The sequence below is a fragment of the Dreissena polymorpha genome, chromosome 1, assembly GCF_020536995.1.
Source record: "Dreissena polymorpha isolate Duluth1 chromosome 1, UMN_Dpol_1.0, whole genome shotgun sequence".
In the NCBI taxonomy this organism is placed as follows: Eukaryota; Metazoa; Mollusca; class Bivalvia; order Myida; family Dreissenidae; genus Dreissena; species Dreissena polymorpha.
In genome coordinates this window covers 192,218,073-192,231,881 of record NC_068355.1, presented here as the reverse complement: position 1 = coordinate 192,231,881, position 13,809 = coordinate 192,218,073, and the positions used below count along the sequence as shown (strand labels likewise).

At 36.7% G+C, this 13,809-nt stretch overlaps 1 protein-coding gene across 1 annotated transcript in view; it reads right to left on the bottom strand.

Moving 5' to 3' along the window:
* Positions 1 to 214: 214 nt before the first annotated feature.
* Positions 215 to 13,809, bottom strand: part of LOC127864375 (uncharacterized) — a 16,002-nt gene continuing 2,407 nt past the window's right edge. Inside the window, exons 3-8 of the mRNA XM_052404031.1 lie at positions 4,612 to 4,782; positions 4,075 to 4,245; positions 2,272 to 2,403; positions 1,578 to 1,862; positions 523 to 836; positions 215 to 327 (exon numbers count right to left, since the gene is read on the bottom strand). Of these exons, the coding sequence (XP_052259991.1) occupies positions 721 to 836; positions 1,578 to 1,862; positions 2,272 to 2,403; positions 4,075 to 4,245; positions 4,612 to 4,618 (711 nt within the window). The 5' untranslated portion in view covers positions 4,619 to 4,782 and the 3' untranslated portion in view covers positions 215 to 327; positions 523 to 720. The remainder of the gene's footprint in view (positions 328 to 522; positions 837 to 1,577; positions 1,863 to 2,271; positions 2,404 to 4,074; positions 4,246 to 4,611; positions 4,783 to 13,809) is intronic.

Below are 13,809 nucleotides of genomic sequence, written 5' to 3'. Positions count from 1 at the left end.
ACAAATTTTGTTTTGATTCAATGTTGTTGTGAAGTCAGAGCAGTGAGATTGTCACTACTCACTAGTATAAATGGTCCTATTTCTTGGTGTGCTTCTCTGTCCCGGCACGAGAGGAAACACGATACGTGGTAGCTGGGTTAATATGGTCGGATATGTTCATTTTGTTAGTGGTATTTGACTTAATCATATTGGTAACAAAACCAGCTTCATGGTACACGTCTACACGCCATTCAAAGAACTTTTTTGTTGAATTTGTTGCAAACTGGACCATAAAACTTGACGCAGTTATAGTGTCATTCGGTATGTCAATGTCCGGAAGTTCGGGCACTGAAAAGCGCCATGATGTAAAATAATGAAAATGCAATTTACATTACGTTAGTAAATTTTTTTTATAAGAAAGAAAGTTTTGTATGAGATATTGTGATGATACTTATAATTATACTTTCACTTCTAGTGTTAATTAATTCTAAACTTGGTATAACTATTTTAATTTATACGGATAATTATTGAGTGAATAAGTACCTGTATATCCGGTGAACGTCTGACAAGCAGTACTGCTAACTGCATAACGTGTATTTGACATTTTCCCATTGCCGTTTTAGATGAAAATCCACATTGTGATCCCGAGACAAGATCACTAACTTCTAACTCTGAAACATTCTTAGGGAACGCACAAGTCTGTGCCTGGTAACAAATATGTCCATTGACTGTGAATGTGGCTTAAGTAGGCACCTCTATGGCGGTAAACTCAAAACTATCAAATGTCGAGTTTTGATAAAATCTGAACGTTGTTTCTGTCACACTTTTTATATTCCATGCATGCTCGCAATTGGGCGCTACAAATAAAAAAAATGATGAAACGTTATATTAACATTACATTTATTGTCTTTATAAATTTGTAAATTACATGTGTCCGAACGCTTTTTATCAAATGTATTGGTTTCCTTATTGTTAAATTGTTCATAATTGTGCATGTTTTGCCCATTTGATACTTGTTGTTCTGTGATTATTGACATTATTTTGAGACAAATTATACATTGAAGACGAATTTCATAAAATGCAGCAAAGACAAATAAGATGCCTTCACATAGCGAGTGTGAAGATATTTCGTACATATTTTCCTACAATAACCGAAGCATTTGTCTTTTTATTAGGATATGAGTTAGTTTTCATGTGTCGTATAACAGATTTCGTTGCGGGAAATTAAAATCTGCACTTAAATAAACTTAGATTCACATCGTATATGCATGGTTAACATGCTGGCGAATTCGACTGTACAGACATTTTCAGAATTTAATATCTGGCTTATTTTGCATTTTTCATTACATGTTCGTCTTACTTTTTATTTTAATTTATATTGACATATATGTATACTAAGTTGTTTTCACATTTTATATAAATTCATAAATATTTGACAAAATCGTGCAGTCTCACTTTAACACATACACTTAAATCAAATTTTCAATTGATTCATTTTATCTTCTAATAAGAAAATGCAAAAATAATTTATATTTACTTTTACTCACGAATAAAATGTAAAGTGCTGTAAAAATGTATAGAGAATAGATAAATATTACCTGTGACAACAGCGACTGTTTCGCTTTCATTACTAGGAACTCCATTTTTTGAAAGAGACACGACGATGTTGTAGCGCTGAGCCGGCATCAGATCACGAAAGCGAATGGTTGAAGAACCGTTTGTAATTTTGAAATAATCAGTCCGGTTGTTTGGGTCATCAATGAGTTTCGCATAGAATTGGACGCCATCGGACGAGTTTTGGACGGATAGAGAAGCATTTATTTCAACTGAATCATTTCTTTCATTAATAACGTTCAAGTCAAAGTTGATCCCAAGCGCAGGTTCTGGAATAAAAATAAGAGTACCTCACGTTTGATAATAGTGATATTTCCCAAAGCTGTAGTAATCCATGTGTAATAACGATTTTTATCCATGCCAGATAATAGTAACCATCATATTTCGAACACAAAATCGCATTACAAGTTAACTGAAATTCATTTATACTTATACCTTTCAGGGTCCAATACATTACAGATATGTATCATTATGACACCAGAACATGCAACCTATATACATTTATTCGATAAATGTACACTTTTCAATTGTTGAATATAAACGCCGTGAAACTTACCAATGCATGAGCAAACAAACAACAATAATGCACGCGTTGTTTTTAAATATAAAATGATTGTTAATTGTAAGCCATTAAATAACACAAATTAACAAAGAAAAGAGGTGAAAATGAACACTCACTAGTCTGACAAGAGTCATTTCCATTCAAATAAAAGTCATGTAATTGTGGGCACTCACAATGGTTGTTGAGGCAATCCGCATTTAACGTCAGACATTGAATAGTCACATTGCACTGGCCCTTATACGGCACACCTGAAATAAAAGGTAGGGCGCAAGATACGAGTAGTAATTTACTGTGCGCAATATGCGATTGGTTATTTGCTTTTAATTACAGCCTCAAGTAAAACGTAGGTTATTATAATACAACAATCAATCTACGAATAGGAGAATAGAACTGAATGTTGAGAAGTACCAAAAATATGGTGTTGCATCCCATGTGTTAAACTATTGTATAGCGAAAACATATTTCCGAATTAATTACGAGATGTGCAGCCTGCATACATTAATACAAATTGACGTTATTTGTCGACATATAATAAACCTTTATGATTGTGAATTAATATGAAAACATTGATAGCAAGATACTTCAAATATATAAACCATTAAAACAAGTACATATGTGTTGCAATAACCTTCCATGCAATCGTGTATCACTTTAATCGCATCTTTGAAATAAACGAGATCAGTTTATGTCGCTGGTCTATGGGAGGAAATTGCTATTACATCTCATAAACAACCAGCACATATGTAACAACAAATGAACATATAATAGGACATGTAGTGTCACATTATGTTAGGAAACAAAGTGCAGATATGTACAAATAAGCTTATCGATGAGGGAGAGATTAAAGAATAGTATAGTTGACACTTGGCCGGGTATCTTTGTATTGGTCAAGCAAAAGTGTTTATACAGAAAAATCTCTCATCAAAAGGTTTGATAAAGCTTGTAAATATTTGGGTGGTTTGTTTATCCCGTTTCCAGGGCTTCATTGATTCAGTATCTTTAGTAATCTAGCCAACCAACAATAAGCACGGATAGAACACTGACCAATGGAATTCATAACTGAGTTTCACGGGGCAAATGTTAGAGGAAAATAGTCAGTAAGCATTTAGATCTAGAGTCGGACAGATGGAAAAAGACACAATCATGTAGCAATCACAACGTATTTGCACAACTGAAAATATTAATTATGTCAGACATTAAACTGGATTAGAAACTGATATATGTGTTGTTAAATATGTTATCCTACGTTATGCAGAGAAACCAACATTAAAAGAGAGGGACGGACTTGTCCCATGCGCAACACGAGAAAATGGTGGTTAATGCAAATCTCGTCATCATCGCAATACGCGCATGACGAGATATCGAATGATAGGCTAAACACCAGTTATTTAAGAGTAATGAACATTGTTATAACTATGTGTCGTTCATGAATTATGAGCGATTACGTGACAGTAGGTCTCGTCGAGCGACGAACGATTTTAAACGAGATGTGCAACCTCAGGGTACAAACATATCAAGTCAGTATTGTACCTAATCCAGAACATCGCTTCCCGTGTTATATCAAAAAATACTTGGCAAAAAATTGATCGTTTAAACTTGATTGATCCATCTGAGAGTTGCAATTATAATTCATATGCATATGTACACGAAAGGTCAAAACCAAAAGTTAAAGTAAACCAAGACTTACAAACCATATAAGTGTACGTTATTTGTCACAAATGTGATCTAATTAAAGTTTTCTAAACCCCTAAAGCGTTCGTTAGATAACTTACTAAATAAGAGAATAGCCCTTACCATTGTCTAAATTATATCATACAAATTTACCAACAGAAGACATCAACCTCATGTTTCTGAGCTGGCATTCGATGAATAAACCGTATGGAGATGCGAATCAAATACTGCACTACCTAACAACCTACTTATAAGAGCGAATGTCGGGAAACTGTCAAATCGCCCTGTGGTGTTACATAAAGCTGTTGAATTCCCTTCCATGGCAAATCCTGGTTTGCAAGTGAACGCTACTGTTGAATTCGCAGGAACTGGATTGTTGATGTTCACACTTCCGTTTACAAGAACGGGTACTGAACAATCTACAACAATGTACAATATGTATGATTTAAAACTTTTATTTGTTTATTTAAGAAATAATATACATCACACTTGTTATGCTAGTGCATTTCTTCAATAAAAAATTCACATAAAAAAAGATAATGCACATAATAAAGAAAGCGGAACAAAGTAAGAAGCTATGTTTTATACGCACCATTAACCTACATGCATATTTGGTATAAGCATATATAATAATATCATAAAGTATAGCGGAACTTTATAGGTACAATAAAGAACGTCCTTCACAACGATATGAGGCGCATACTAAACAAAGTCTGCCATATTTTGAGCTTTTTAAGTAAGCGTTCAGTAAACAGAAAAATACATTTTGTATAAGATAAACTTACTTATCATCTCTCACATGGGTGGATAAGTCCAGTTTCCGTTTTCTTGACACGTAATGGTTTTACCACCAGTTATATTGAAACCTGGGAAGCATGTGATCTCAGTCGTTCCGTTTAAGTATGCTGAGTTGATCTTCATGTTACCGAAGACGATAGGGGATGGTGTTCGGCAATCTTGAATAATTGCAATAAGATTTGTAAATATAGTGTTGTTATTTTTGCACTCCGGGTCATGATCTATTACGAACATTTTATAATAAACACAAGTTGTTTTATTTGAAATAACGTTGTTCTGGTATAATCCTCTTTTGATACACATCTTGTCTGTATATAGCTTTTAGAAAAAAGCATAAACAAAGACATAAACAGTTTAGTGTTCGTTATTTAGACAATAACACACGGCTGAGCTGGGCCGGACGTCTATAATCGGCCCGCTGCCGTCATAACGGCCCGAGCGCCTTTGGCCAGAGGGCCATTTTGCGGCTAGGGCCGATTGTAGACGTCCGGCACAGCTCAGCTGTGTGTTGTCGTTTATATTACATATCGTTCTATTATGTTTCCACACTAACATTTATTACAAAACCAGCTTTCCGTACTTTTACTTTCATTCCAATGATAACGCAATTTATGACGTATCTCGTGTGACGTAATTTCTGTGACGAAACACATAAGTTTAGGCTAGACTCTGGATTTAAGGACAAAAATTCTGACGTGATGGTTTATTTTACAATAAAATATTGTTTAAAGTATCAAACGAATCCAAAACGTATTTCGGATTGTATGTATGTCATGCATAATTGGAAACTTCGATAGGAATGAAAAAAAGAAAATCGCTCCGACCGGTCATTGACATTCTATTATGTAAAACGGTGATCAGAATAGTAAGCATTCGATACAAACACGTTTCGAACCAATAGAGTGGTTTTTATTTTAAAATAAATGTGTAGAAGAATGGATGGAAGAACGGAAAAAATGAAGTGCATTTCGTTATTATTTTATTGTTTTTAGCATTGGATTAACGTTGTTATTGAGGTAAGCGTGTCGGTAACAAAATTGTGTGCATTGATGACTCGTGTTAAATTTCAAAGAGTGTCATTAATCTAATTAACAGTACGGTTTCAGTTGCAATCGATAGTTTAATTATTCCACTTGTTTGCTACATTTTATTAGCATCATTTTCAATTCTTTCAAAGATGTGTGGCTAAATTTTAGTTATCACCGTTTGCCAAGATTAAATGTGGACGCCATTTTGTAACGTTGACGTCGCGCGATCCGATTCTTTTCTGATATAAAATCGGCCTGCGTAAGCGGGCCAATACAAATTATATTGACCCGCAAGATACGAATAACGGCCCGCTCGCGACGTCATTTTGTAACTTTTTATAATAACGATATGTAATATATGCCAAACATACCATATATAATTTCAAGTAGAGAAAATGACCAATTGAGAAATAATATGTATTTTTTTCTGTTTATATCAATACAATTTAATCATGATACATAATAGTCACCATCGTCGGAACATGCGTTTACTTCAATACAATATGATTATTGATTGGCCGGCGTGGGTGATAAGGTGAGAAAAAGTTTGCATTCCGTAATAAGTTTTCGCAAATGGTTTCAGCTTCTTAACATGACACATTTATGAAATAATTTGGAGTAGAACGGAATTAATTATACAAATGATTACACTTTTATGCGGAATGCTAAATTATTAAAATGACAGCAAATGTAGTTTATCATTTATTATTTGCCTAAGCTTAGTCTGTCGGTTAGATAAAAATCACACGTTAAAAAACAAGGTTGTTTATACTTCACGACAAAGGATGTTAAATCAAATAATAAATTTTAATCTGTAACACCTTCGGCCATGTTACAGTAATTTGTTATAATAGCTCACAATCGTATGCACGCACCTATCCTATTTATTAAATGTGTCTGCCAAACACGAAACTTGATAGTCAATACAATAATATATAATCAACGGTGTGTGTACAGCTAACGAATGCTGAGAATTAGTTAACCAAATGATGCCCCCATTACACGACATACTGCTGATATTGCCCGTTGTTTTTGTTTTAAAGGAGACACATTTAAGGTCATCATAATAGTGTTTCCTTCATAATGTGTCGCAGGATCAATTCATGTAAGATTATTATTTGAAAAGGAATGTCTATACAATACCTAAAACTTACGGGTACGAACGTTCAAAATGTTTGTATATTTTCGTGATTAAAAAGTCTATTAAAACACTTATAAGGTCATACGTATAAAACAAATACACAGAGTTCTTGTTGACGCTGTATTTAAAACATATTTCAAAGAACTAACGTATCAATGTATGCACATGATTCGTGTTCTGACTGTAGTGTTGTGTGTAAATGAATAGTTGAATGTAACCTGTGGTGTTTTGTACGACTAAAAGAGTTTGGGTAATGAACGCTTTCTGAGTAGCATGGTCTTGTTGTCTTTAAACCCGTAATTGGCCATTTATAACGTGCTTGTACGAGCTACAACACTAAACTGGCGACGAGGATGGCCAACCTTCCTCCATTTCCTTCGTTCAACATCCATGACAGCGGCGACACGTCAAATTCTTCGTCAAATTCAGCCGGCGTACGGTGGCGTAAGTGGACGGAAAAATTAGACAATTTAAACTGTGCACTGGACATTGATATTGACAAGCGCAAAAAGGCTCTCCTTCTGCATTACTGTGGCGAAGAGTGTTTCGACATATATGACTCGTTCACTGATGAACAAAAAGGGGTAGGTTCTACTAAAACTGTACAGAATGAAAACGGTGATAACATAGAAACCGCTGACGAATATGGAAAATTGTGTTCCTCATTCAAAAACTATTTCACTCCGAAACAGAATCTCACCTACGAAGTCTATAAGTTAAGGCAGTCGAAACAAGAATCTGGTGAGTCGATCGACACCTTTTACACAAGGCTAAGAACCCTTGCAGCGACATGTGAATTTCACAACAAGGACACTGAGATCCTTAACCAAGTTATACAAGGATGCACGTCTACACGCATCAGACGTCGAGCTCTGCGAGATAACTTTACTCTTGACAGACTTATTGAAGAGGCTCGCGCATTGGAGGTTTCCGAGGTTAGAGCGTCTGACATGGAGGGACGGCAAACAGCTAACGCTAACGCTATCCACACTATCCCTGGTGGTTCGCGTGGTCGTGGTGTATCTTCGCGTGGTCGTGGTGTATCTTCGCGTGGTCGTGGTGTGTCTTCGAGTGGTCGTAGTGTATCTTCACGAGGTCGTGGTTCCTACAACAACCCATCCCAGGCATCAAGAACTGGCACTGACTGTCGTAACTGTGGTGGCAAACATGTAGACCGGGGGTGTCCGGCATTTGGGAAGAAGTGTCATCATTGTGGCAAATTAAATCATTTTCAAACAGTTTGCAGATCAAGATTACAACATGTGAACTATACAGAAGCCAGTACTTCAGAAGCTACACAAAATAGTTCTAGTGATGAATCTGTATTTAACCTTTGTTGTACAAATTCTAGCATACCCTCTGTTTGTGTTAATATTTTTAACAGTGATGTTAAATTTTTGATTGATACTGGTTCTAGTGTAAATATAATGAATGAAAATATTTACAATAACATGGGCAGCAAACCTTCTCTTCAACAGCCTGTACCATTGATTTTTGCATACGGTGCATCTCAACCTTTAGATGTTAAGGGTTATTTTAGAACAACCATCAATTATAAGGGTAAAACAGTTACTGCTGACATGTATGTTGTAGGTAACACTGACTCTGGGCAGTCCAGCTGTCTCCTTGGGGCCAAAACTGCTCAAGCTCTGGATATTGTTCAGTTTGCATTTTCTTCGTTTGCAGCTTCAAGTTCTATTCCAGATCAGTACCCTTCTCTGTTTGATGGCAAGATGGGCAAGATAGAGGGCATCTCTGTGAAACCGCACATTGATCATGATGTTCCCCCAGTGACACAGCGTCATAGGCGAATTCCATTCCATGTACGCAAAGATGTTGAGGCTGAACTCAAGCGTCTTGAAGACCTTGATGTTATTGAGCCTATTTCAGGTCCCACACCCTGGGTAAGCCCCGTTGTAGTTGTCCCCAAAAAGTCAAAAGGTGTTCGTGTTTGCATTGACATGCGTGAGGCTAACAAGGCTATCTCTAGGGAGAAACACCCTATGCCAACTGTGGAAGAACTTATGTCAGATTTGAATAGTTCTACAGTATTCAGCAAACTTGATCTGTCCAACGCATATCACCAACTTGAACTTGATGAGTCCAGCAGGTACATCACTACTTTTGTCACTCATGTTGGTTTACGGCGCTACAAACGTCTATTGTTTGGTGTGAATGCTGCATCTGAAATTTTCCAGAAGACGGTTGCAGACCTCCTTGCTGACATCCCCGGTGCAAAGAACTTGGCAGACGACATCATTATTCATGGTAAATCTCAGTCAGATCATGATCGAGCACTTAGCCTTACATTGGAGCGACTGAACAGATGTGGTGCCAAACTCAACAGAGATAAATGTGTCTTTTCTGTAAACAAAATCTCTTTCTTTGGCCATGTTTTCAGCGATACAGGTGTTTCGGCTGATCCAGAAAAAATTAAGGCTATTGTAGGTCACTCAGCTCCTCAAAACCCAGCTGAAGTAAGATCTTTCCTTGGCATGACGCAGTATGTTTCTCGATACATACCTCACTATACAACCATGACTGAGCCACTCAGACGTCTCACTAGGCAAGATGTTCCTTGGGATTGGTCAAGTGATGCCCAAAATGCTTTTGATAGTTTGCGATCTGCTCTGTCTAGTACTAAGGTGATGGCTTACTTTGACCAGAACAAGTCAACTGAGGTTCTTGTTGATGCATCCCCTGTTGGAGTCGGAGCGATTCTCACTCAGGAAGGTAGAGTTATATGTTACGGAAGCCGTGCACTCACAGACGTGGAACAGCGATATTCACAAACAGATCGTGAGATGTTAGCTGTTGTTTATGGTGTTGAGCACTTCCATCTGTATCTCTTTGCTTCTGAATTCAAGGTGATCACAGATCACAAACCCCTTCTAGGTCTTGTGAACAGTCGTAAACCTGCTTCTGCGCGCATTGAGAGATGGCGTCTTCGGTTGATGCCGTATCAGTTCACACTCGAGTATCGTCCAGGTAAAGATGACCTGAATCCTGCTGACTATATGAGCAGGCACCCATTCACGAAGCCAAAACGTGATAATGCAGCTGAGGCTCATGTTGCTTTCATTGTCCAGAAGGCAGTACCGAAAGCTATGTCCTTACAGGAGATTCAAACCGCAACCAGAGAGGATGCTACACTGCAGAAAGTTATGACAGCCATTCAGTCCGGCAACTGGTCTCACTCCGATTGTACGTCCTTTGTCAGGTTTCGAGATGAGTTTTCGATAGTAGATGGTGTTATTTTGCGTGACCACCGCATTGTTGTTCCCACTTCCTTGCAGCAGCATGTTGTCGAAATTGCTCACCATACCCACCAAGGCATGGTTAAGACAAAGCAACTAGTTAGGGAGAAGGTGTGGTTCCCCGGCATTGATAAGATGGTTGAGGATGCGGTTAGATCTTGTATCCCATGTCAGGCTTCATATCCCGGTCCAAACAAACGAGAACCTATCTGTCCTACAAAGCTTCCTTCTAAGCCATGGGAAGAAGTTGCTGTTGACTTTGCAGGTCCTTTCCCATCTGGCCAATACTTGCTTGTTGTAATGGATGAACACAGCCGGTTCCCAGAAGTGGAGATTGTTTATTCGACAGCTGCCAGAGTTGTTGTACCTAGATTGAAGTCTATCTTTGCTCGACAAGGATTTCCCTCTGTCCTGAAGTCAGACAATGGTCCTCCATTTCAGGGACAGGAATTTGCAGAGTTTGCTTCTACCTGTGGGTTCAAACACCGAAGAATTACTCCTCTTTGGCCTGAGGCCAACGGAACTGTAGAAAGATTTATGGCCACACTTAACAAGTTTGTTAGGGCTGCAGTTGCTGCGAACCGTGATTGGAGAGATGAACTTCATGATTTTCTCATGCACTATAGAGCAACTCCCCATGCATCCACTCAGATATCCCCCTTTGAAGCCCTTGTTGGGAGAAAGATGAGTATGGGACTACCTGAAATCTCAAAGCCTGTCTATCCTGTTTTTGTCTCTACTCGTTTGGCGATAAATGATGCAAACAGTAAGCAAAAGATGAAACAGTATGCAGACAGCAGACGTCACACAAGTCCGTGTACATTGATAGCAGGTGACCAAGTGCTGGTCAAACAGCGTAAGGTTGACAAACTTACACCTCCATATAACCCTGACCCTTACACAGTCAAAGAGAGACGTGGAAGCATGGTTATCGCTGATAGGAATGGTCATACCATTACTCGCAATTCCTCACATTTCAGACCTGTTAATGCTAGTATTCCTGATCCTGATCCTGATCCTGAGGGTGAACCTGAAAGCATTGTTGAATGTCCAGTCCCTCAGTTACCTGACCTTGGTTCGAGTCAATCTGATTTGTCTCCTACAATGACTCCTGTTCCCTTGCGCAGAAATCCACCTAGAGCAGCGGGAATGCCTAAGAGACTCTGTGATTTTGAACTGACATAGGTTAGCAGTGTCTGTTTTATTCAAGATCATGGTATTTGAAAAACCATTGGAAGTTTTGATATAAGTTTAATTTTTGTTTAAATTGTTAACATTGTTAAATGATTGTTTTATCAATGTAAAATAATAATCATTTTACGCCATGATCATTTATAGGCAATGACAAGCTATTAAACTTAAGACATTAGGATTAAGTTAATAACATTATATTGTTGTATAATAATTAAACAAAGTATCAAAAGGATTTCCCATTAAGCATATGGCTGCTAATGTTTATTGTCTAGTCAAGTAATCTTTGATTATATGCCTGAACCATGAGTGTATGTTGAATGTGAGTTGTTTATTATTACCATTATGACTTACCTCCCACATAAATACTTATGCTTTGAACAATTGTGTGAAACTTTAGATTTCCTTGATATGTTTAAGTAAAGAAACTTTTATCAGAGTTATTATGAGAGTGGAGATTTGATTAATCTATAAGGACTGTGAAGTTTTGTGTTTTATTTACATGGACATTGAAACAAATTACTTTGATTACTTATTCCTTTAAAATGTTGCTCAGTAATTTGTTTAATTTAACTTTATGCAAGTTTTCTTTAAAGGTGGGGAGGAATGTAGTGTTGTGTGTAAATGAATAGTTGAATGTAACCTGTGGTGTTTTGTACGACTAAAAGAGTTTGGGTAATGAACGCTTTCTGAGTAGCATGGTCTTGTTGTCTTTAAACCCGTAATTGGCCATTTATAACGTGCTTGTACGAGCTACAACACTAAACTGACCATGCTCCATTTTAATTTCAGTCAATTTAGTGTGCGATTCTGTATTGTATTATACTCGTAGCTACATTTTACAGCAACGTTAGCGTAACTATTATAGTAATTGCCTATAGGTGGTGATTGGAGCTTCACGCACTATATAAATTATGCGGCAAAGAATTTATAACATAAGAGTTATATTATATTCATTGACACGATGCTGACAAATATCGGTGTATCATACAATAATTATAATAATAACAGTAACATAGGAAAACGATTGCTTAATTGATAAGACTAAATTTTCATGGAAAATGATCTGCTGGTTAGTCATCTATTGTACTTAATCCGACTGTTTTAATAGGAATCTTCCCGAAAACCCGCAACAATTAATAAGAGACGTTGGTTCAATTGCCTTGTAGTGACTGAGTTAGAAAAATAATTAAGAGAAGGCTAAAAAAAGAACCAATACTTTTGTTTGATGCGAAATGTTTAAGAAAAGGAAATTTCTTTTGTATGTGTTTGTCTCTAAAATTAAGTCCGTTAGTATAACAACAAGCTCATATTAAAGGCTCTTATACCTCATCCCCAAAACATATCAGATCAAAGAGTATATTAACCCTGTCGTATGACCGTTCGTTTTGTACAAATATAACACCACGTGATTACTTTTAGATTGTACGCTATCAGTTTCTCCAAATATGCTTGCGTTCGTAACATGTTCAAACCAAAATAATGTAAAGCCATATCTTGAAAATTGAAATATTTAACAATTAAAAGCATGTACATAATTAAAAAAATATAAGATCAAACGTCTCTATTAAATATGCACAAGGTGTGTTGTTCACAGTTTATTTTGATAAAATATGCAGAACCAACTTACCGATAAGTTCACACGCTGTGTGTCTTGACCACGTTTCATTTTTCTGGCAGGTTATTGTCTGTGTCTCGGTCGGTTAATACCCGTAGTTACATTGTACAGTAACGTTTGCGTTCATCGTGTAGTTTCTATATTGGTTCCGTTCGTGATATTTTGAGCTCCACAGACTGTAAATCATGCGCAAATCTTTTACTATTTATATGATGTATACATGACTGTTAAGGACATGATGCCGACATGATCTGCTAGCTTGAAATAATAACGTATTCATGATTAATTAGGAAGACAGTTAACTTGTCGAGACTGAATTTGCACGCAGAATGATCCACCCATTTAGTACATATCAACTGCGAAGTAATTACAATCTTTTCAAGAATATCTATTGTTACTATTGTTTAAATGATTTATAGGCGTTATCCTATTTAGTCTGCTGATTTTATAACATTCAAAAGCAAATGTTTAAGAATGTTTATACCTCACAACAGTATCATGCAGAACTTAACACTGAACAAGAAATAAACCCACGTGCTATGAACATTGGTATAATATACATATATAACTAAATGATTTCTGGCGAAATGCAGAATATCGTTATCTCCAAAACAGGATTGCGTTCGTATAATATAACTCAACACGTGTCTTCAAAAAATGAATGAAACAGAAACTTATATTTAAATATCAATTTATATAATCTACTATGGTGTTTATACAACGAAAGAAGCTTAGACTAAGTAAACATTAAGCAAACACGGCCCATATGAAAACAAACTACCGTCTCGTATTGTTCGTTGTTGCTTTCATTAAACCAAATAGATTTTAGGCCCCTTATAATAAATTGACATAGATAAAAAAGATAGGTTTTACCACATTTTATGGAGACAAGAGGTAATATTGATCCGTATGGAGTATGTCACATTGCTAATATGTGTGATAGTTAGTTA